The sequence below is a fragment of the Cottoperca gobio genome, chromosome 11 (assembly GCF_900634415.1).
Source record: "Cottoperca gobio chromosome 11, fCotGob3.1, whole genome shotgun sequence".
Lineage (NCBI taxonomy): Eukaryota > Metazoa > Chordata > Actinopteri > Perciformes > Bovichtidae > Cottoperca > Cottoperca gobio.
Genome location: NC_041365.1, coordinates 20934828 through 20959158, shown reverse-complemented (window position 1 = coordinate 20959158; position 24331 = coordinate 20934828). Strand labels below are relative to the sequence as shown.

At 41.6% G+C, this 24331-nt stretch overlaps 1 protein-coding gene across 1 annotated transcript in view; it reads left to right on the top strand.

The window, feature by feature from the left end:
• LOC115015681 (receptor-type tyrosine-protein phosphatase U-like) overlaps positions 1–24331 on the top strand; it is a 209475-nt gene that overhangs the window by 157904 nt on the left and 27240 nt on the right. Inside the window, exons 12-18 of the mRNA XM_029443188.1 lie at positions 88–367; positions 3567–3603; positions 9799–9937; positions 11812–11972; positions 12308–12495; positions 17052–17124; positions 18356–18432. Coding sequence (XP_029299048.1) covers positions 88–367; positions 3567–3603; positions 9799–9937; positions 11812–11972; positions 12308–12495; positions 17052–17124; positions 18356–18432 — 955 coding nt within the window. The remainder of the gene's footprint in view (positions 1–87; positions 368–3566; positions 3604–9798; positions 9938–11811; positions 11973–12307; positions 12496–17051; positions 17125–18355; positions 18433–24331) is intronic.

Genomic DNA, 24331 nt, shown 5'->3' with positions numbered 1-24331 from the left:
TTTTATGTTTTTTTGCAAATGTATGACTTTATATTCAATCAAAGTGTAGTTTACTAGAGTACTAATCTCCACACTGCCCCCCTCCAGTGCCTACCAGGTGGTGGTGGTGGAGGAGGACGGATCCCGTCAGGTGAGGCGGAGGGAGCTGGGCGGCGTCGACTGTTTCCCCACGCCCAACTCTCACAGCGAGGCGGTGGCCAAAGGGTCGCCGCACTACTACACAGCAGAGCTGGCTCCCAGCAGTCTGCCCGAGGCCACGCCCTTCACCGTGGGCGACAACCACACCTACAACGGCTTCTGGAACAGCCCTTTGGACCCCACCAAGAACTACCTCATCTTCTTCCAGGCCACCAGCAACTTCAGAGGGGTGAGGGACCGTTAGGAAGCCTGACTTTGTTTCTGCGCTCAGACTCGCTGCTTCTGTGTTCTGGCAACCTTGACAGTCAATTTAGGTTATTGTCGAGGAAGTCAGAAGTACTCTGCATAAACAAGGCTTTTTGTTTTCACGATGGCTTTGGGTTGAATAAATTGTGTTTAATGTGATTCAAAGATTCAAGAGATTTAAAGGCTTTGTTGTCATATTTACAACAGCTACAGCGTAGTTCATTCATTCAGTGTTGGCAATGAACATATTAAATCCCTCCAACAGTGCAACATACAGAATACCTAAGACATGAAGAGAAATAAAATAATGCAAGAAAAAATAAAATAATGCAAAAATAAATAAAATAATGCAAAAATAAATAAAACAATGCAAAGATAAATAGAAATGAATAGAATAATCCAAAAATATATAGAAATTAATAAAATAATGCAAGAAGAAATAAAATAATGCAAAAATAAATAAAATAATTCAAAAATAAATAAGATTATGCAAAAACAATTGGGAAAGTGACCGAAGCATGAATAAGAGAATGTGGCGGCCAGTGTGCACGGAAGTTAATGCTGTTTTTAAATCATTAAGCATATGGAGCTCGTGGCCAGCTGCAGCTTCTCATCCAGATATCAGTCTCTGACTCTTCAGATGTTCCCTCTGCCTGCTGCACAGCCCACAGTCTCGTGATGTTGCAACACCAACACCTGTCCAATTAAAAGCTCAGAAATCAACAAAATACATTTTCGCAAACCTTTTGATAATTTTCAGGAGAGATGTGCCGCTGAGGGAGAAAGAAACATAATATGATTTTGACAATTACCCGGGATAAATTAGATGTACGAGGCTTACTGTGGACCACGGGCTGCCATTGAATTGAAACAGTAATTGCTTTGGCGGATATGCCTTCAGTGGGGCTTGAAAGATTCATGATTGGTGCTGCCAGTTTCTTTTGAAACACACAAGCAGGGAACAAAACACACTTTCACACAAGTGTGTTTCTCCCTATCATGTCTGAAGCAATCGATATGAAGATTACTGCTATCTGATCCCACCTAAATTAAAATCCTTGCATGCTGATGTTTCCTTTTATCATAAATCTTAATCTGTGATTACCTGTTCACTCGCTGGATACACTGATGTGTGTATCGGGCAGGGTTGTGTTCTGATCCGGCTCCAGATTGGCAAAACACCCAGATCCTCTCAGCCATCAGATCCGTTATTGCTTCTTTTATTCGTCCTTGTCTTTTTTATTAGCGAAGAGTTTTTTTTTGGACAGAAACAAGCTTTTCTCTTTCAGACGGAGCTGCTCCGTGTTGCATCGCTTCAAACATTAAGCTCGGGTCATTTGGTATTTTATTTCATACTTGTATTTTGGGCTGGAACATTTTGTTTTTCTCTCTCCGTGTCTGAACACACCTGTGTTCTCCCTCAGCTCCACGTTAGTGCCCTTCTCTGTAAGCCCCCCCCCCCTCCTGAAAAGGCCCAAAGTGCCTGTTGAATTTAATGGTTTTCTGACTGAGGCCTCAACTAACTCACTGAGTTGACTTATTTCACACTTTGTTGGTTGTCGTGCACAAACAGTTTGAAAAGCACTGAAAGAGTTTTGTGAGTCACGTTTCCTCTGAAGGACAAAACTGCAGCTGCGTCACGTTTCCTTCTGTATGTGCGGCGCTAAACACACGACACCTGCAGCTCTACCAAGCGCTGCAGCGTCTGGAAGCTCTGTTCTGGTTCAGCTCTTACAAACATGTCTCCTCTTCAGAGAGATGTTTGCTAACATGTTAAAGATTTTAAAGTTATTATGTTGTCAGCTTGATGAATCAATGAATGCTGCTTTAATCTCATGGATATCAGATGTGCAGCTAATCACTTGTTCTCAATCAGGAACAATGAACAATGTATTTTTCATTATCTTATTTTCAGGTTAAAGAATTGATGGTGATCATTAATTAGGCTCCAAATCTGTGACGCTTCTGTCCACTCAGACAAACGAAACGTGATTATCTCGACTCAATCTTTGATTTTCTTGTTTAATTATAACGTTATTTACTGACAAACGGGGGAAGCTGAACCTCAGCGGAGTCTGTGAGGGATTAAAAAAGGATTCAGATTTGATAAGCGGAGCAAATGCGAGTGTGAAATTTGGTGAAATGCTCCAGAAATCCAGCCAAGAGTTGGAGATTCTTCAATATGCCGTATAAACCTGCTCTCGCTCAGCCGCATCAACAATGTTCTGTTCTGACGAGCACTTCCAAAGCACACCTTGACAGAGGACAGGGTGACGCGTGGCCCGCTACCTGCCGCTGCTTTAATGACCTCTGGGTCGGAGTAAATAGGACTTGTGTGGCACTGCAAGAGATGAGAGCAGATGAGAATCCTCTTGAAACACATCTCCAATTAATAAAAAGCTAATTTGGCAAATGTTTTAGGTGAAAGGTTTTTGACTCCAATCTCACAGCACAGATTAGCATAATTGCCCATAAAGGCTGATTTAACTTCTTTAAAACTTAATTTGGAAACATGCCCCTCTTTATCCAGGACAGAAGTGCCTGTTTTTTGGGGGGAAATGGAGCCAATCCGTGCGCCCGGGTGAGGGACCTGACACGGGGGAGGAGAGCAGAGGTCTCTCGTATCACAACGACGTGTTAGCCGCTCGCAAATTTCAATTATTTCTTCCACGTAGCAAAAGGTCTCGGTGACTTTGACACACGGACGCCTGTTGTTGGACGTTTTAGACAAGCTTGTGGATTTAGCGTCATAATTAACGTCATTGTGCCAAATGTATCGGACGCGTAATGTGGAGCGCTGTTAATCAGCTGCCGGGTCAGAGTGTAAAGAACATCTAAAAAACTTATCTTTTACAGTTATTTAGTTTCTTATTACTTTTCTTATCTATATGTATATGTATATATATATATATATATATGTATATATATATATATATATATATATATATATATATATATATATATATATATATATATATATATATATATTATATATCTATACTTTGTTCACAGGATAACGACTTTGTTTGTTTTGAAACTAATTATTTTATTGATTGAAATCAGATGCTTTTATTTTGAAGTCTAATCTGGAGGAGAGCCTCGATAAGCCTTCGCATGTTCTCTTTATTTATAAATCAAATGAATAACAAATGAATGAACTCCTTTTCTCTTTTAATTCACAGGAGACCAGAATAAACTGCATTCGGATTGCTCGTAAAGGTAACGCTTGCTTTCCTTTCTTCAGTTGCTTCATCACATTACTTATGATTGTTAAACATTCACCAAAGCGTTCTGCTCTCTTCTGTGCCGATGCTTTAAAGCACAAAACAAGACGATTCCTTCAACGCAGGTGGAGTCTCAACTTTTCCTGCTCAGCTCTTATTTTATAGATAGTAATCCTCATAATCTGTTCAAGAATACAACAAAAGAAATGAAGAAATGGCGTTAAGTTACAGAAGTTAGGATTTACTGTCAGACCGTCGGACCAGGAAACGGCTGTAAAGCTCGTCTGTGCCCCTAGTGGCCAAACTGTGCAAGTAATAATAATAATAATAATAATAATAATAATAATAATAATAACTTTATTTGTAGAGCACCTTTCATACAAGAAGTGCAGCCCAAAGTGCTTCACAGCAGAAACATAACACTTAGTACAAGATTAGAATAAGAACATTTACAGAACAATAATCACATGTTGATGTAAAAGAGTCTGAAGCACCAGTTATAACAATAGCAGAAATAAAATAGTATAAAATAACTTTGGCACAAATGTTTTATCAGATCCACATGTTGAAAGCATGAGATCAACAATGGGCCCCTGTGGCCTTCAGCTGGTTTACTCCCTTTGCTACACATTATTTACGTTTACAGCGTCGACCTCTTTATTGACCTTTAACGTATAAAACACAGACGTCTCCGTGAGTCCACAAGCTTCATAAACAAACCCCAGTTTGTTAAGTTTTATGAAACCTATCGGTTAAAGACAGTTTCTCTCCAATATATTCTTTAATCTTTCACTTTTCCACTAATTGTGTAAAGAACATGTAAACACGTTTATCAGAGACACTTCCTGTTGTTCCCGTGGTAACACCGTCTGTCTGATCTCAGGCTTTTAAAACACACTCTGAAACTGTATCCTAGTTACCTTTACACATTCAACGTGATGAAGGTCCACATTGACTCACATGTTTTGTAATTTAACACTTAAACAGTCCTTATTTACATCATTAGGTACTAACATTTGATAAACAGCCTAATCCAATGTCTTGTTATAGACGGCGCCCCCTAGTGGCCGTACGCATTATGACGGGAGAACAGGAGGACGTCAGGTGACGCAGTATAAAGACAAAGTCGGGTTGATTAGGACGCTGGAGACGACTGCTCAAGTCCCGTGTGAAACCAAAACTCAACGTTTGTTAATTTGAACTTGAACGTAACTTAAATGAGTCAAAAGAGCTGTTCTATATGAACTCTGCACGGACGTGTGACGCCTGTCGTTCTGTGGAACACCACTTTCAGTCATGATGCATATTCATATTTCACTCAGCAGCTTCATTGTTGAACTATGACCTCAGGATCTCTTAATGACAGCTCTACAACAAGGTCCTGCAGCGAGTCGCACGTTCACGAGTCTTTCGTCTGAAGACAGAACTCACAGTCACCATCTTAACTCACATATAATTGTAAGATCTTTCTGCTGTGTGTTTGCGATATCTCCTGCTGTATTTGCAGAGGATCTGAAGATTTTAATGGATAATAATGATAACTAGTTAAAATAATGAGGTTCTAGTGGGGGCTGTGGCGCCCCCGTGGAGTCCTTTTGTTAAACTGTGTCTTGCAGTGGTGTATCCACACGTCTCTGCAATTAAGCTGCTGAAGAAAATGTTAGCGTTATCTATCGTAATGAGGGTTAAAATAAGCAGGTTATATAAATACTCTGAAAGATGCAGCTCTGGGGTGAGACGGGGGCCGCGTGTCACGTGTTGACAGAATGTTGAATAAGTGAAGTTGTGATGAGATCACATCCGCGATGAAGTGGTTTCATCTATAGGCTGCATGTCGGAGGCGTCGACAGGCTCAAGCTGCTGCTTTGGGGATTTGACGCGGACTTAGTGTTGTTTTGGGTGCTGCAGGGGTGGAAGCCCCCGCAGCAATCTCCCCTCGCCAGAGACACGAGAGGAAAGGTGAAGGCAAACATGCATCCGTGTTCTCTCTCTGTTCCTCTTGAATTACTCACACTGACATTTTGCAAACCCCTCTCGGGCTCGGATTGCTTTGAAATCCAGAATGCAGCAACGTTTCCTTTTTTGTTTTTACTCCCTGGGAAAAGGAAGCAGCCAGGAGTGTTTGCTTGAGAGAAGGTTCTCAAACACCAGGCGAGAGACGGAGAGACGGAGGGGTGAAATTAAGTTGTTCCTCCTTCCTCCCTCCTGAATTAAGTCTGAGGTTTGTGGTGCTCTTGAGAAAGGTGGCAGTTAAATTGGATTCCTCTCCCTGAACTCTCTTTCTTATCCAAAGTGCGATGACCTCAAAGCCTCCTGCATTACTATTGTCTGCCGGCGTGTCACACGAGTGCAGGCGATAGGTTGCAGGTCAGTTTATAGCAGCGTCCCCCATGCAGCTGCTGCCAGCTGTGTGCACCGCAGCACCTGAACAAGCAGCAAGGTGGGCGGTTTTCTTTCCTCCACGTCACCCGGGAGCTCTTCTTTGTTTTGTTTTTGTCTTCAGATGAAATATTGCCAACTTTATCTGACACTAAAGAACAGCGAGAACATGTTCATTACAAATCAAATCGCCTTGAAAGATTCTCCATCCTGCGACAAGAGGAGGCTTTTATTCATGTCAGCTCAGCCGTTTAGCCTTCGCAGCATTCGGAAATGTAGCTTAAAATCTATGTGACAGTTGAATGGAGTAGCCGAGACCTTTATTTGAATCCGGCTTATAATGAATAAATGGGTTTCAAATAGAAAAATGTTACAAAATCAGTATATTTTATCACATTTTGGAAAATTGTTTTCTCATCTGCCCCTGATGCTGTTCATGCAAAGTCAACACTTCCTCCATGTTTACCTGTTGTCTTGAATATAGCATAATGTACATTTTCACAGGTACCGATGTCCCGATACCAGAAATGTAGAAGTCGGTATCAATACCAGTGAAATTCCACAAAAACAAAACGACATCCACTTTTAAACAGATCCTTTACGACTGTTTGCAAACTGTTTCTTGTTAGGAAGTTAAACAAGTTTCCTAAAAACTAATATCTATTTTATATTGTTGTGAAAACATCTTCAAACAAACTGCGTTTATTCAAGTTTCTCGACAAAAACTGAATTCTACAAAATAAGATTTGAGCACATCATGATAACTTTATAATTTACCTTCGTCCAATACTCGTTTTTACAGAATAGACCTTGAACGCATCATAATGTAACTTTGTTATTTAGCCGAGCAGGAACAGCGTTAACTAGCTCTCCTGCTCCATTTCTTTTTTTGTATTTGTATATATATATATATATACGTATATATATATATATATATATATATATATATATATATACGTATATATATATATGTGTGTATATATATATATATATATATATATGTGTTCCCCGGGTACCGATGGTACCTGTAGTACTGTAGAAAAATGAGTACCGCCATGTTTATAGGGTTTTGGCATCGACTTGGTAATCATGACGTCCCTACGCACTAACAACAGTCAAGCCATACTCGCCTCTAAATGTATCTTAAATACTCATTTATCTGTCAAAGAAACTTAATACTTCCTTCACAAATCCTGTTAGGACTATTCCTTGTTGCTTTTTATTTTCAGAAGAGGTCAAAACTCCTGCAACACTTTATTGTCATACCAGTACATTTGGGCTTATGGCCTCCATCATGAAACACATTACTAAAGAACATTCCTTTGCAATGTGCCGTGTAATGTTGTCCCTGTGGATTGCCTTGCAGGACCACTGCTGGATTTGGTGCAATGAAATGTATCGTGATAGCCAATTTCTAAAAATGGCAGTAAAAGCAGAATGACTCACCCGGCATGATTTGTGAGATTATGGGAAGTCTGTCAGACTGTATTGTCTGCCAGGAGCTATAGTCACCACCGATCCACACCGTATCAAACTCTGCCTCACTGTAAAGGCTTTCTCTTCTCCGCCACATACCTTCCCCGTGAAGCGTCACTGCTTTGTGAAAATACTGACATATACGTTCCCGATTCCATCTCTCTGCACTTTGTTCCCCTCCTTGTTTGTTTTCTCATCAGTGATGTGGCTCGTTAATGTTGAGCGTAATAATACTCCTTCAATTCATTCATACTGAAAAGCAATTTTTTACCTTTGGATCCAACACAACAGGGAGCCAGGTGACTCATAGAGAGGGGGATTCATGCTCTTGGCGAGCTCAGATGGGAGACAGAAATGCACTGCGAGTGTGACACATGAGTGGGAGGGAATTAGCTGCCTGAATGAGAGCAGTGTGGTAAGATAACCCGACCAAGCCAAACATTTACCTCCAACTGGAGGTGTGGTGACCTCTAACGCACCTCACTCCCTCACTCGGCACAGATTGAGGATCCTCATCCTGTCGGTGCACTACAGTAACCATGCCACGATCACTGTAGGAGACTCCATCAGGATCTCCAGCTAACCTCTTTGTATCCGTCGCGTATTATATAAATTAGACTTGAAAGTGAGCTGCCGTCTTTGAAGCATTACGGTTGATATGAAGATATTATCAGCAGGCAGCTCAGTGCATGATAACTACAAGGAGTTGAGTCTGTGTGAGGGAGTGTAAGTACCGGAACAGGGTTCAACCTCAGGTTGTATACAGCAGGTTGAAGACGCAGCATGTGTGCAGACAGTGTGAAATGTCTGCCGTCTTTAGTGCCCTCTGGAGTACGGAGTGACTCTTTCTTTCCTGGTGATGCATATTCTAAATCTAAATATCTCTCCTGTGTTTAAGACTAAAGAATCATGTGAAAAATAGGTTTTGCCAGGATAATAAAAACAAATTATTTCTTAAAACACAAAAACAAAGTTGTGCCTGAATAGTTTTTTCTAAATTATTTATTTTTATCTGCGAAACATCTTTAAAAGCTTGGCAGGAGATTTTTCTTTTGTGTGTTGTTGTAATACTCATTTCGACCACAAGAGGCTGACGTGCATCACTTCATGGTACAATACAGTTTAAACACAAGCTACACGTACTTTACCTTTTTATTCATCTCAAGTCATAAACACGGGAGACAAAACTGTTTGTATCAGACGTAGAAACCAGAAATTATATTTTTCTCATTTCCCTCTCTGGGCTTCCGTACAAATGACCACAATGGCATGTGCTAACAATCCCACAATGCAATGCATGGCAGTTTATAGCTGTAGACATTAACATGCGAGCCCACACCTGTCGGTGCTGACGCAAAGGGAGGATGATTCATAAGTCTGCTGAGTGATTTCAGACACAGAAAGAGACGGGAGAATAGTCTGCGCACTAGATAATGCTCCCATGTAAATGCAATTATCACCAGTGACGTTTCAAGCTCTTAGAAAAGCTTGAAACGTCACTGGTGGTAATTTATTAAATGTTCATAGGAGCGTTATCTATTGTGCAGACTCTATTTTCTCCGTCTGTTACGCGTTCTTCTGTCCAGCACCTTGTATTTATCACCTGGATGTGCTCACGGTGTCAGACACAGACATATCATCTTTACTCTTCACACAGAAACAGAAACCGTGTTAGATTAAAGGGCTGGTTCACCAAAAAACACTTATGTGCTGCTTGCTTCCCATTAGTAGCATTTAGCCGTGCAGATGTTACTGAAGAGCTCCAGAAGGAGCAGTATATGTTTTCATTTACACAAGATCCACATGCTTAAAAGGGTTCACAAAGATGGTGCAGAGATTAGATCTTCTATTTATCTTTCTTAATATTTATAAAGATATACATGTGTCGTATAATGACACAGTTTAACACAGTGTGTCCAGGCTTTAAGATATCCGTCCCTGTCATTGCAGTCTCTCACCTGAACACAGGGAGGTTTGTTAATGTTGCAGGTGAAGCAGGACTCTGCTTGTCAGTGCTGTAAACACCACCCTGCATTCACCTCCACGTATTTGTGGAAGTCCAGTTACAGATAAGCTACTCGCACAGTTGGATAGAAACCTCCACTCAAGTTAGGGAGCATGGCTCCGTCTACGGTTTCTTGTTTTGTGCCGTAAATCAGTGCCGGAATCAGACCAGCGGATGCTGCCAACCGTCTTTGCAACAGTTTTATAATCACGCTAACACAATGACTTATTGACATCAAACCACGACATGCAGCATCTTGAGAAACATTCACAGTGTCTGTCTTTGCAAGATGTATCTGAGTCTTCCTCACCTCTCTGTCACACTGTGCAGCTGCCTGTAAGGACTCCAAGCGAGCTCTGGAGGTTTCCCAGCATGCCGAAGACATGGGTCTGATCCTCGGGGCGTGCGCCGGTGGCCTGGTGGTCCTCATTCTGCTTCTCGGCGCCATCGTCATCATCGTGAAGAAGGGGTGAGTGGCTGCGAAGATGTTGGTGTGAGATGAGTTAGACGCTCTCAAGTCTTATTGTTCCTGTGTAGCCTTTTCAAAGCAGTGAATTTATCTCTATCCCACTTGGCAGCTAGGGTCTATTGAAGAAAGCATTTGGCAATGAGAGTGAATTACAACCAGAGTTAGTGGAATGGTAGAGCATTAATCCTAAACTCTCCCCACCGCTGCCTCAGCCAAGCTTTTGTGTTTCATCTCATCTTTTAATTTCAAGGTCTGCGTGTTTTGGCTGAGCACATTCAAATGCAGCCTGCTCACGTTGGAGTCGTTGGCTGCTTTCCACCTGCAAATTACCTCTGTCGTCGATCGCACCTGCAGTGTATTCTTCCTGCGCTCGCCGGGCGATGGTGGAACACTCATCTGAGTGTGAAATATTTCATCAAGGGGCATGTTATTCCATTGCCCACTCAATTACATGAGGCGAGCAGCTGTGAGGTGCCAGTGGATGGGCTAGTAATTGGTTAGGAAGGTTGTTTTTGCCTCTTTTCTTTTTTTGGAATGGGGAACTTTTCCGCCCTGAGGGATTCCCTCACAGAGAATAGAGTGAATGGGACGTCTGGAAGAAGGCAGTGACTGATAGGAGTCAGTGGGCCGATCTCGCAGGCATGGAGAAAACCAGACATCCACACGGGGGGGAACGGAGCAGACGTGTTTATATTTAGCCACTAACATGTACAGTTAGACTGCATGTGTAAATATCAACAGGACAGTTACAGATCCCCTGCAGCGTGATTCAGGCCGCTCAAAGGCAGGCAATGAAAATAAATAATAAGTGCGTGCTGCATACCAAAACTTTCTGCTAATGGACGAACGAGCGTCTTCGCATCACGCTAGGCCCGGACGTTATAGTTACGTTTTCTATTACAAATTTAAATTACATGATTTCTTTTCTTGAAATATTAACATTTTTTGACATTCTGGAGAGATTTTGAAAAGGTTTGGCAAACAAAAGATCACTTAGTAAATACATTGTGGAACTTTAATGCTTTAACATTTCAACAATCAGTTCAGGAAGCAGAAAATGCAAAAACATTCAGGTTTTAGTAGGTGCACTCTTTTACATTATTAATAAATGAAATCCTTGTTGTTGGTGCATTTAATGATGCAAGTGAACCGTGGTTCTGTGATGTTTCCATGAGACGTTATTAGGCCTTAAATCTCTCACTAGGCCGAGGTTAAGAAATGATAATAGCATCCTAAACAGAGCGACGTGTGAAGATATAAAAGGTTTTGGCGTGCAGCAGCCCTGACATCCTGCAGGCTTTGATCCTGCTTCATGATTGCTTGCTAGGGTCATTTCAACGCACTGAACATCTTCATTTATCTTCCTGATGCCCATCTTGATAAACCATAGTCACCTCTCTTTTTTTTCTCCTCGCTCTCTCTCTCTCCTTTCCTCCTCCTTCATGCTAATCAGAAGGGACTTCTATTCTTACCCTTACTACCCGTAAGTTACTCCTTTCTCCATCTCCCACCCCGACTCCCTGACGCCATGTTCCCCTTGCTTGCCCTTCGTAGCCTCAGGATTACTAGTGTGGAAAAGAGCATTGCTATCTCCAGAGTAGACCCCCCCCCGTCCTTCCTCCTCCTTTCACCCCACCACCTCCACCCTGACACTCTTTTGCTATCACCAAATCGCACTTTCCCCCTCGTCCAGTTTCAATCTTGTAGCCCTTATATGTCCCCCTCAGTCCAATTTCTCATCTCCTCACCCGCCCTCCTTTCCTTTCTTCCTTATCTCTTTGCCTGTCTTTCTCTCATTCTGCCTCTTCTCTGCTGTCCTCTGTCTATTATTACCCTCTCTCTCTATCCTCCCTCCTCTTTCTGCATCTCTACAGTAGGAAGAAGGTGGCCATAAACAAGGCGGCCATGTCCTACAGGCAGGAGAAGAGTCGGAAGCTGAGCTCCTTGGACTGCAGCATGACGGAGCAGAGCACTCTCCAGCAGGATGAGAGGATGGCCCACTCCTTCATGGATGCCCACGGCTGCAACGCTCGAAGTAAGACAGCTCGGAACATATGGGTACTCTTGAGGAAGTGTCTAGAGAGATGAGATGAAACTCCCTCCTTCCTGACCTTCAGCCATGTTTACTTCCAAGCATGTATCCAATCTGTTCTGCCCGACCATAAGGTGCTCTCGACAGAGAACTCTCCTTCAAGTCTCTCGTCTGTTTGAATATTCTGCAGTGCCCGTCACGTCTCTGCAGAAGCGCTGACTTCATTTCATTTCCCCCAGACTTTTCAGCCGAGTTTACGTTAATAAAGAAAAGGAGCGAGTCGCAGAGTGCATGAAGTCGGACGTGTGCCTTCAACTGTATGTGTTTCATGTTCCCAGATGAGCAGCGGAGCTCCGTCAACGAATCCAGCAGTTTACTGGGAGGCTCGCCCCACCGCCACAGCCGGAGGAAGAGCTCGCCGTATCACACGGGGCAGCTCCACCCCGCCGTGAGGGTGGCTGACCTCCTGCAGCACATCAACCAGATGAAGACGGCCGAGGGATACGGCTTCAAACAGGAATATGAGGTAAGAAGGAGAAAGAAAGAGGCACTGTGGTCGTGCGGTGTACGTTGGGTATCCCTCTGTTCTTCATGGTTTGGGCGGTGATACAGTAGAAAGGAAATAGTTCCTACATGAGTTTTTCAATGTATTTTTTTGCCGCTTTGAGCCGAGTGCCATCTAGTTCCATCTCTCTGCGACTCACGGCAGAACTATCGAGATTGATAACATTTAGATTTTGGGGTGGACTGTCCCTTTAAGACATTACTTAAAACGTACATCTTCATCGTGCAGGTGTGAGTCCTCCCATCTTTAATAGGGTGGAGCGGTTCGGAACATGGAGAGACTTCCCGTGTTCGACTGCTTCGCTCTATTTTAGACGATATGGTGCAAAATAAAGTTGACGCTGGAGTGCACACTACACACACTACACACTACAAAGTTGCTTCCAGCACAACAGAAACTGTTTACGTGTTGATTTTCACACCAAGAAAGTTTCCCACACACTTTTGCTGCAGACCTTGATCCCATCTAACACCTCGGGATGAACTTGAGCGCCGACTGTGATCCAAACCCAACATCAGTGTTGGATGTTGAATGGGAGCAGATCCCTGCGGCAGGTTCCAACATCTGCTGGAAAGTCTGAAAGCAGAAGAGTGGAGGGTTTCAGAGACGCTAGTAAAAATGGCAACGTTGACTTAGAACATCATAAGCATAATCGCTGCACTTAAAGGCACAGTTCACCCACAATCAAGCAATAGTGCTATTTATCCCTCTAGATCAGGGGTGCCCAAAAGGTCGATTGCGATCGACCGTTCGATCACGAGTGTAGTGCGGGTAGATCGCAGACATCTCTACCGCTGATATCTCCAACATGTCATTTTTATAAATGTCTACAGGGAAGAGGAACAACGTGTATTTTTTATTTTGGGGTGAACTGTCTCTTTAAGCTGGAGTTGATACCCAACAATCTTTTAATTTTGCACATTGTGATCTTTCGTCTTTGATCTCTTGTAATATTTTGAACTTGACACCTTTATGTTTGTGGTGGTGACGACATCTGATCGGTCATTAATGACAGCAGGGCGGTTCAATCAGCAGAGACAAGTGACTGTAGAACAGATGATTGTTTATTATAAGAAAGACTTAGATTTGTATCCAAGGAGAGAAAGGTGGAAAGAACAAGGGAACTTGCTTCGGATGTCCACAAACCTTTGGCCATGTGTTGTATGTCTTGTGAAGCTAAGGGGCTCAAACCTCAGGTTTTCTGTCTACGACACCTCGACCGCCCTGAGTCCAGGAGTGAAGACATCACACATTCAGAAACTCCTGATGTGTTTGCAGTTCCTGCAGACGGCTTATCTCTGTGTTACTACAGACAACTACTTTAAAAAGGCTTAAAAGCAGCTTTTTATATTCATGAGCAAGCAGTAAAATTCTGTTTTACTTCATCTGCATTACAAGAACTTTCAGCTGCCGTTTGGACTAATTATACTTTTCAAAGTGACTCATTTTGTACTTTACTACGATGTCCTTCACATCAACCAGTAGTGATGAGTCGGGTATTTTTGGAGGAAGCCAGATGCACTTTTCCCCGTTCATTAAGATCCCTGAGGGGCCAACACATTTCCCCCCTCTAAAATCAATAAATGGTCCACCTTCTCACTCCTCAGTCTGGCTCTCCATCGCCTGGAGAAATAAACGAGATGACTGCTGTCAGACTTCATAACCCTTATTTCCCACGGGGTCGTGCTGCTGCCATTGATCAGACGTGTTGCAAGGCATTGTGGGGGGCTGTGAATGAGTCAGGCCCTCGGTGTGGGTCGGGGGCTTCTGTATGTGTTGTGCTTGGAAAGCCAACATCTGGAACCAGAGCCGGTGAATAAACACATTGACACAGAAAGCATGTCATCCTCCATGACGGATGCAGCCCTCCTGGGTAAATCTGTCATTTTGTTTTCACCTGGAACTGTGGCTGCAGCGCAGCGATATGATGGAGAGCCCGGCCCGCACTGCGCCAGCAACAATATCCAGCTTGATCATTTAAATTTACATTTCTGCTGGCGGTTTATTTCTGCCAACACACATCTGAACATTGTGTTAAGCCGCGTTAATTTGGTCGTTAAAGCTGCATTAATCAATATTTTTGCAAACACGTCGACCACAAAAACGTAATTTTATGTTCTTAGCTTGTTCTGTGGTTCAACATTGGACAGAAAATAAGACTTAACTGTTTCTGAATGACCTTGAACGAATCTTTGGCTCAGAGAAATTCCTTCGCTGCAATTTGTTTGTTAGTTATCAGCGAACACTGAAACCAATATATCTGTGATTTAGGGCTGAAAGTGACTCGAGTGTGAGGAATGTTTTGTTGTCGTAGGAATCAGATCAGCTGTTCTACAGGAGAGACGAGTAAACAAACCAATAGAAGGTCCCTGTGGACGGCATCATATGTGGTTTTGAAAGCTTAAAGTACAGGAAGCTTTGTGCTCAGAACTAATGGAGTCCGACAAGATTTCTGTCTTTCCTCTCTGGTTTTAGGAGGACAGGGCTTGGCTGGAGAAAGGGTGTTGCACATTCCCATGCACCAATGAAGATGTGGTGATATTTCATAATGTAAATAAGATTTGATGGGATTGTTTGCTGTTTACAGTCCTGCAGGAAGCAGACTCGCTACGTTTTTGACTATTGATCATAAATAAAACCTATTTTTTGTATTGTTCTTGGATAGTTTCCACTCTATGTACCTTTTATTTATTTATCTCTTATTTCTGTATTTGTGCCGTTGAAACATCTGAATTTCCCCTCTGGGGTTCAACAAAGGCTTATCTTATTCATGAATACTTATTGTTACAGAGTAATAGTTTGAAATGTGCCTCCACATTGTGCGGCTGTTAGTGTCGAGCACGTTGAATCTAAGTGATAAGCTAACAGAGAATAAATAAATAAAGTGAAGCTCCGTGAAGGGAACAGATTGTTGTTGAGGATGCTGGACAAAGGTGGGTTTGTTAGGCAGGATTAGATCAGACATTACCTGCACAGGATCCAGTGACAGATGCAATCCCCCCGAACAGCATTGTGCGTCTCTGCCGGGGTCTCAGGTGGTCCAAATATGGTTCTCGCTGGCCCCGGGGGGATTGGTGGGCTGCAGATGAGAGACGGCGTGCCTCAATGTGAGAGCCTGGATGTGCCGGCAGATGCAGCAGGGAGATCAGGCTGGGACTTAACATGCTACAGAATTTGACACGTCTCAAGCCAGACCTGTCCACACTCATTGTTCCTCCTCCTGCTCTTCCTGGGAAGTTTTCCTTTAACCGCTGCGAGGGTCTAACGACGGAGGGTGTCGTACGCTGTACAGATTGTAAAGCCCCCCGAGGCAGATTTGTGATATTGGGTTATATAAATATACTTTGATTTGATTTTCTCTTCTGAAGCCCTGAGAGGCAAGTTAGGGAAAGAAAACATTATTGCGAGTCTGATCTAAGGTTTTGCGAGGATAATCTTTCTAGGTTCCTTTTTATTCCGTCTGTAAAACGGATAAAATAAAAGTCCTTTAGTTTTTTTGTTGCTCAGGATCATCTGTTGTGGGTTTTTCAGGTGAGCTTTATTTGCTGCGTGCACCCTAAACACAAGGTTAATTTATTGTGTATATCAGAAGATTAAAATAGATTTCTAAGCAAAAGAAAGACAGTAATGTTGGATAACTTATAACAAAATATATGAAGCTTGTGCTCTTAGAGTGCATGGAGAAATATAACTCACCTGGAAGAAGTCCTCTCTAAAACAACAGGTGCACGTCAGCCTCTTGTGGCTGAAACGAGTATTACAACTACAAACACTTAAAGAAAGATCCTGACAAAGAAAATCATCTGACAAAACTTTTTATTTTCACAGATGGAAAAAAAGTAATTTGGAAAAATGGCAAATATTCTGGCAAAAAAAGAGCTAAATAAATGTTTACACCTGTTTTGCATGTAAAAATAAATAAATAAGGAACTATATATCAGACAGATACATCGTAGATCGCTGTTTGTAAATCACAAGCTTCTGTATAAAGTCCTTTTCTAACTGCTATTCATTGTATATAACACGTGATCGACTGAGTTGCACCATAAACCTAACTTAACTTACTTTAGATGAAATATCCTGTAAAACATTTCTTTAAGGAACCTTTACACCGTCAGACTTAGAGGATGGATCAGCAGAATGTATTTTTCCTCCTTTGCCTCTCAGGGCTTCCATACTCCTCACACGGCTGTATTGATTTAGATTCAATGACTCATCTCGTCGCACCAGCAGATTTAGTAGATGTCATAAACAGCTGTCAGATATGTAGCAGTTTAACACCGAGGTATCACCGAGCAATCTCTCAGCCTCGCTCTATGCCCGCTGTTGTTGTGGCAGATGTCTGTTGATGACTTGGCAAGATGCTATAATAGAGAAGTTGCTTAGGGGGAACACTTTGCAGCGCACCAGCAAAAGTCGTTTCTATTGTGAATTTCATTTCATCAAAGACGCTTTTGTTTGTAAAATGTTTATTTCTGTATTAAACGTAACGTGAGATCTCTGACTTTACTTTGCAGAGTTTCTTTGATGGCTGGGACGTCACGAAAAAGAAGGACAAGACCAAAGGAAGGCATGACAGCCTGCTTAGCCGTAAGTACTGTGTGGGGTTAGAAGACGCTGCTACTGGAGGCGACGGCTCACCTTAACATTTACAGCTTTTCCTGCACGCGCTGTAAAGTATATTACAGTTTAACAACACCACTGTGTGTCCAAGTCTGCCAAAGATGCCCCATATTTATTTGTACTCCCAGCTAGATGGTTGTTAATTAAAAAACAACAACTCATGTTACAAAGTACTTTGATTCATTAGAATTGATTGTTTTGCAGTGGCTTTAATTGTGTTTCAGAAAGGTCTCGCAGGTGAACTCAATATCTTAGCTTCAGTGCTTTTCTTTTACAGTCATTGTGGAAAAGCTCCAGAAATAACTTTATGAGACACTGAGCACGTGTTTAAGGTGTGATGGCAGCGACTCACATACAAATGAAGCCTTTACATTTTGTAAATGCTTGTTAATCCGTCCATCCAGACTGAAACTGCCAGTAAAGATACAAACAAAACAACTTTCTGTCGTCTCTAAATTTCTCTGTAATCGTCATTTTAAATGCCAATAAAGCTGAATAATGTTTTGATCACCGCAGTGCAGCAGCTTGGGAACAACTGCTGCTTAACATGTGGTGTTTATGAGCCGAAGTGAAATAACCGTTTCAGACTTGTTCATTTGTCTGACAACAGAAACAGAAAAATATGTAAATTAAAAGAAGTAAATGGTGAATTTGGCAGCGTTAGAACGCAGTACAAGTGACCACTAAGAATGCTGCTCAGGAAACATAGCGGTATGACGTGCTCTGAGTTCCAGTGTTGTTTCAGAGTCAACTTTGCATTCAAATCCAGATAATTTAATCTCTTCAGGTGTGACAGCATCTGCAGACTGAGCCTTAAAGGATCATTCCGTGTTATTAACAATCTACTGTCATCGCCTCGGCAATCCTTTCCTGTTGGTTCACGTTGTACTCACCAAAGATGAGTTGTGTGCAGTGAAGTTTACAGGCCAAAGAGAGGAGCGGTATCACAGATAACTGCTCGTGTTTCTTGCCCGTCAAACTTCTTTTTACCAACGTTGTTGCATTCCTTACTTTCGGGACGACAGTGTTGTTTTCATTGATAGAAAGAAAAGTCAGAAATGTGCTAATAATCCGGATTTATACTTTAGTTAGTTCAATCCTGCGAGTTGAGAAGGACGACCTGAAATCTGCATTTGTATTAATAAAAGCCAATAAATCGACTGATAAAGTAAAAATGCATCTTTTCTGTGTATTTCAGATGATCGGCATCGAGTAAAGCTCCACTCTCTGCTCGCAGACCCCAGCTCCGATTATGTCAATGCCAACTATATAGACGTAAGTCGCCTTCAGTCTTGTGTTTCCTCCCCCACCGCCTCCTACTCGTCTCTTGTCTTTGCTGACAGCTCCGCCTTGAGAGTTGTTACTCGTCATCTTCTATTGTGGTTGACCCAGTGTTTGACCAGAGGACATGTCCACATGCAGTCTGAGGTTGTGTGAGCTCTCTGGCATTCAATACCTCCACCCACAACATATAGCAATATATATCCGTGTGCTAGTACATGCAGGCTTTAAGGCGAGATTTCATCGTAGGGATACTACAAGAGCCCATAAGCTTGGAGACATTGCACCGCAATTGGACTCAATATAACCCGGCTGATCCTTTCATCTACCTTCAGATATTTTGATCTCACCTACAGTTCAGCTCGAGTGAGTATTTCAGAGAGCCTCTCAAGTCCCAGCAGCAGTACGCGCTCCTGCCAGATCCTATCTCGACAGCTTTTGCGTTACATGGCCCCAAAACTATGTGAAGGACAGTCACTTCTCTCCTCCCGCACAGGCCAGGTAATGGAGGGGTCACTTGAGGGCGACTGTGAAAAGCTCTCTGCAGCCTTGTGTCCATTTCTCTCACCGCGTAACATGAGTTGTTATGGTCTCATGCTGTTTCACGTCCTTTGTTTTCACTATTGTTTGCTGAACAAAAAGAAATATAAAGTGGACGGATCAGTAGTGGATGACTCAGCGTATGTGGGTGGCATTGGTTAAAGCGGAACGTCAAAGCTCACAGTGCTGTGTGTGGCTACTTTAGTGCTCCATGAGGGCTCCATTAGGACGAACGCTCCAAGGACCTTTGTGTCATTAACTGTGCCGTCTACAGCACCGCCTGCATGTCATGCCAAGACCCCTGCCTCACAACGCTGCAGCGATTCCAAATGATTCATGGAGGACGCCATGGTTGGAATAAATGGGACTTTTTTTAAAGGTTAAACAGAAAGGTTTCTAGTTCTTATCCACACGCAGCATTTCTTCACTGGCATGGGTGGCAAGAAATGACATTTTTGTGTCAACCCTTTTGTTGCCGTCGATTGTTGGCAGCTGTAACACAAAGGCGACTCCATCATCACCACACTCAGCTCTTGAAAGATTGTGCGTTCGCTGATAACACCCACTGTCAGGTAGTCGTCTTCTTCTTCTTGCTCTGGTGCTCAGGAAGGGATGCCTGTCACACTTGTGTTGGAATCAGCAGTAATTGGTTTGGAATAAGATAAAAGAGCATGGGAAGTAATGCCTGAGCAGACAAACCCAAAAGCTTAATTTCTTCGAATGGCAGACAGATTCCGCTTTGGCTTAAAACTTGTTAAACTTTATGTTTCTTTGTGTGTCATCTGGGGAGAGCAAGATAACGCGGATTATCTGCCCATGTCACATAAAGGAATTCCTGTTTTATACAAATTAGTTCATGCAACTTAATAATAATAATAATAATAATAATAATAAGCTTTGTTTGTATTGCAGCACAAAGTGCTTCACAGCAAAAACATAACACTTCGTACAAGGACAGAATAAGAGCATTTACTGAACAATAATCACAGTGTTGATGTAAATGAGTAAACTTAGAACTACTTACTCTATAAAGTTTTATAACTTAATGCTATCACTGACATTAATAATTTAGATAATCTTTAAATGAGCTTGGACTATAATCTCCTGACTTTGTGTCTTATCTGATATTTTTTGTCACATTTCTTTCTTTTAATTATTTTGTAGTTATTATTATTATTATTATTATTATTATTATTATTGTTTTGTTAAATTAGCCCTCTTGAAAAGGAGATGTTGCATCTGAAGGGGTTATTTCTAATTAAGACTACTTAAATTGATAGTTCCTTCCCATAATAATAAACGTTTTACCAAAACTGTGAACATTGATCGCAGTTTACAGACCTACGTCCTGCACTGTGAATCTTCCGTTCATATGTTGGGTGTGCTCACTTTTTGATCTGGATCATCTGGATAAACTGCTGGCTTGTTAACGACGTGTCTGATCACCGTCTGTAGACGCGTTCCCAGGTCTCACGAAGCTGCCGAGTAAATGTACATGTTATTATAACTGGTAGAGAGAGAGCACAGATCTGAGCCAAGGCCGTTTCCATAAGTGAAAAATAATGCGCGTCTCCGCACTGTAATTTGGATCTGCTCCAAATTGTTATGGTAGCTTCCTTGGCCCATGCTTCATCCTTCCAACAAGTTTCATTAAAATTGGGCCGTTAGTTTTTCCATATTCCTGCTAACAAACCGAACCAAAAACATAACCTCCTTGGCAGAAAAAAAAATTATGCAAAACCACAAATTATGTTCATGTTTTTGTGTCCAAGGCAACAGTTTTCACTTTTTTGCCTTCCTCAGTATGTGATTATGGCAACTAAGGTATGGTTATGGTTAAGGAAAGATGTATTGTGTATCTGTGAATAACATTAAACTCTTGTGCATGAAAGTTTTGTGAGGTCATCTAATATGGACATAATACTAAGGGATACCGGACTGGTCAAATACTGCAGAACACACAGCAACTTTTGAAGAAAGTGTTCACCTTGAGCAATTATAAGATCGTATTAAATGACATTCTGTGTTTCCTGAGGCGTCATCCCTACCATGCCCTCTTTTATTACAGAACTAGCTAAAGTGTCAATTAACACCAAGGACAACTGCGTCATCACTGGCTTCAGATCAAAAACTCTCAAGGAAAGTTCTCGCTCAACGTCTTTATTTAAATCTATGTAAATAAAGATGTAGCATGCTAAAGGCGAGTAGTTCAGAGGAAGTTAATACAAAACAAAGGCTGATTTCTATAAAAACAAAAAGGGCTTTTTGGGTCTTTTGAACAGTATTTTTTCCACAGGTCCTCAAGGCAATCTGCTCTCTAACTATTTCATTAACCCCTTTTCTTGGTCTTTAATCACAATAACTAGCTCTTGTTTCCTCCCCTACTTTCCTTCTTTCTCTCTCTCTGTTTTCTGCCCCCGTTTTCGACCTTTTGGCATCTCTTAGATTCGGATAAACAGGGAAGTAAGTACCTTGCTTCTCTTCTCTTTCCATCCCCTCTCCCTTTTCACGCTGCCCATTCTCGCTGTCCCTGCCAGCCCTCCATGGCTTCCCTCCAACAGCCTATCTTCCTTCCCTTTTCCGCTCTGAGCTGCTGAGCTGTCCGCCATCACTTCTCCCCTGAGATAAATTATTTCCAAACTGAGTGCAGCAGTGTCCTCTTTCATTCATAGTCAGATGCTCACCTGGAGTTCTTCCATAACATCAGGCTGTCTTATAAAAGGCCTCATAGTAAGCCACAGAGGAGAGTCGACTAGGTCAGATCCAGCAAGTATTGGAAACATATTCAATGACAGATACACAGAGCTACAAGTTCAGGAGACACCTCCAGAGTTTTTCTCTGGGCCCATATTCATCAAGCATCTCAGTCGAAATGTGATTGTCCAGTGAAACCCTCAAGTGGCAGCAAAATGTATTGGCTTGCCCAGGTAAAATATGTGTTGCTCTGGATATATGGTTGAATTGGCTATTAATTACATGGCCACTAGGCGAGGTATTGTGGCTGACCAGGCAACCAATAGCATGCTAGCTTGCTGTAACATCCTAGCACTAACCGAGACAGCAAAGCTAGCTGAACTGCCAGTTAGCAAATTATAAAGATTGTTAACTGTCAGTTAGCAAGTTATAAAGATTGTGAACTGTCAGTTAGCAAGTTATAACGATTGTGAACTGTCAGTTAGCAAGTTATAAAGATTGTAACTGCCAGTTAGCAAGTTATAAAGATTGTTAACTGTCAGTTAGCAAGTTATAACGATTGTTAAATGTCAGTTAGCTAGTTATAAAGATTGTTAACTGTCAGTTAGCAAGTTATAAAGATTGTTAACTGTCAGTTAGCAAGTTATAAAGATTGTTAACTGTCAGTTAGCAAGTTATAAAGATTGTTAACTGTCAGTTAGCAAGTTATAAAGATTGTGAACTGTCAGTTAGCAAGTTATAAAGATTGTTAACTGTCAGTTAGCAAGTTATAAAGATTGTAACTGCCAGTTAGCAAGTTATAAAGATTGTTAACTGTCAGTTAGCATGTTATAAAGATTGTAACTGCCAGTTAGCTAGTTATAAAGATTGTTAACTGTCAGTTAGCAAGTTATAAAGATTGTTAACCGTAAGTTAGCTAGTTATAAAGATTGTTAACTGTAAGTTAGCTAGTTATAAAGATTGTTAACTGTAAGTTAGCTAGTTATAAAGATTGTTAACCGTAAGTTAGCTAGTTATAAAGATTGATAACTGCCAGTTAGCTAGTTATAAAGATTGTTAACTGTCAGTTAGCAAGTTATAAAGATTGTTAACCGTAAGTTAGCTAGTTATAAAGATTGTTAACTGTAAGTTAGCTAGTTATAAAGATTGTTAACTGTAAGTTAGCTAGTTATAAAGATTGTTAACCGTAAGTTAGCTAGTTATAAAGATTGATAACTGCCAGTTAGCTAGTTCTAAAGATTGTTAACTGGCAATGAGCAAGCTAACCAGCTCAGCCACAAAGTTTATTTGCACCATTTACTCCTGTCTAACCATTACTTTTTGTCTGTTGCAATTTAAACTCCAGCAGTGCTGAGATATATGATATATATAATTAGATGTGCGACACAGCTAATATACAGCTGTTCCGTCTCAGGTCAGCACTGTTAAAATGGTTTGCAATTGACAGCACAGTCAAACCATAGTCTACATGAATGCCAGCAGGTGAAAATAATGGAATACAAACATGTTCTACCAGGTGTGCACATATTGAAAGTAAAAGTCTTATTTTAAAATACCAAAAGCAGCTTTTACTTGAAATGGTAATTGCTCTAAATTATTTCAATTTTTGGCAACAAGGAAATGGAGCGGGGATAATTGTGGTCCCTTGTCATCTAAAATACAATGGTGGGTCGTTTTTAAATAACACCAACTATTATTTGTGTGTTTTGAAACTGTTGCCAGATTTGGCAAAATACAACTTTTGCTAGAGAAGCGTGTTGTCCACCCACATGCGAGTAAACTCTTTCTCTTATTTCACTTTCTCTGCAGCTCACTTTCTAAGGCAGACTGCAAGTAGTTTGTTGATCCCACAGATTGACGAGGAAAAAAACAATAATAAAACAAGTGTTGTGAAACCATGATCCTGTTAATGAATTCTGAGGATTTATTTAGGAATCTTTTAATGTCCTCAGAGCTCTCAGGAAGGGTTTTTATTAACATTTTACATTTAATATTAACAAGTTTCTGCAGGATTCCTACAAATGATTCTGAGATGCATGATAAATATGAGCACTGATTTCTATTTACTTTCATACACCAAGGTCAGATTTGCACTAATTTGTCACAGCTTGTACTTAGAGTGAGCCAAATTTGTCAAAGCAAAACAAATTGAAATGAGTTTTTCTGTCTTTTTTTGATAGTATTGATAAGCCTTCCACGTTTCAAATGACTATGCATGTTATTCTTTTTCTTTTTCTCTTTCCGATCCATTGTAAATTCACATTGGTTGATGTTTTTCTGCTCGCCTGCTGTTGAAAAATGTGGTTGCCAAGGTGACAGACAGGAAACTGGTCAGCCCAGGGAAACTCGGCAACGGAGGCTCATGGGAATGAGGGTCGCTGCACTCTTTCATAGCGATGGCCATCCATCTCAACTTCCCTTTGTGGCATGACAGTGATGGTTGTAATTTGTGTGCCTGCCTGGCTGAATAATGTGTATATCGGTGTGTGTTGGTGTGTGTGTCGGGGCGTCTGTACAGTATTTGTACAAATGTTTACCCTACAGTTGGAATCACTTTACCCATGAGTGATGAGAGGATCCGCTAATCTTAATTCTTGGGATCTATCCTGCTCGGCTGCTTTGCATTCAGCACACAGGGTTCGCCTGGTGGATGGACAGG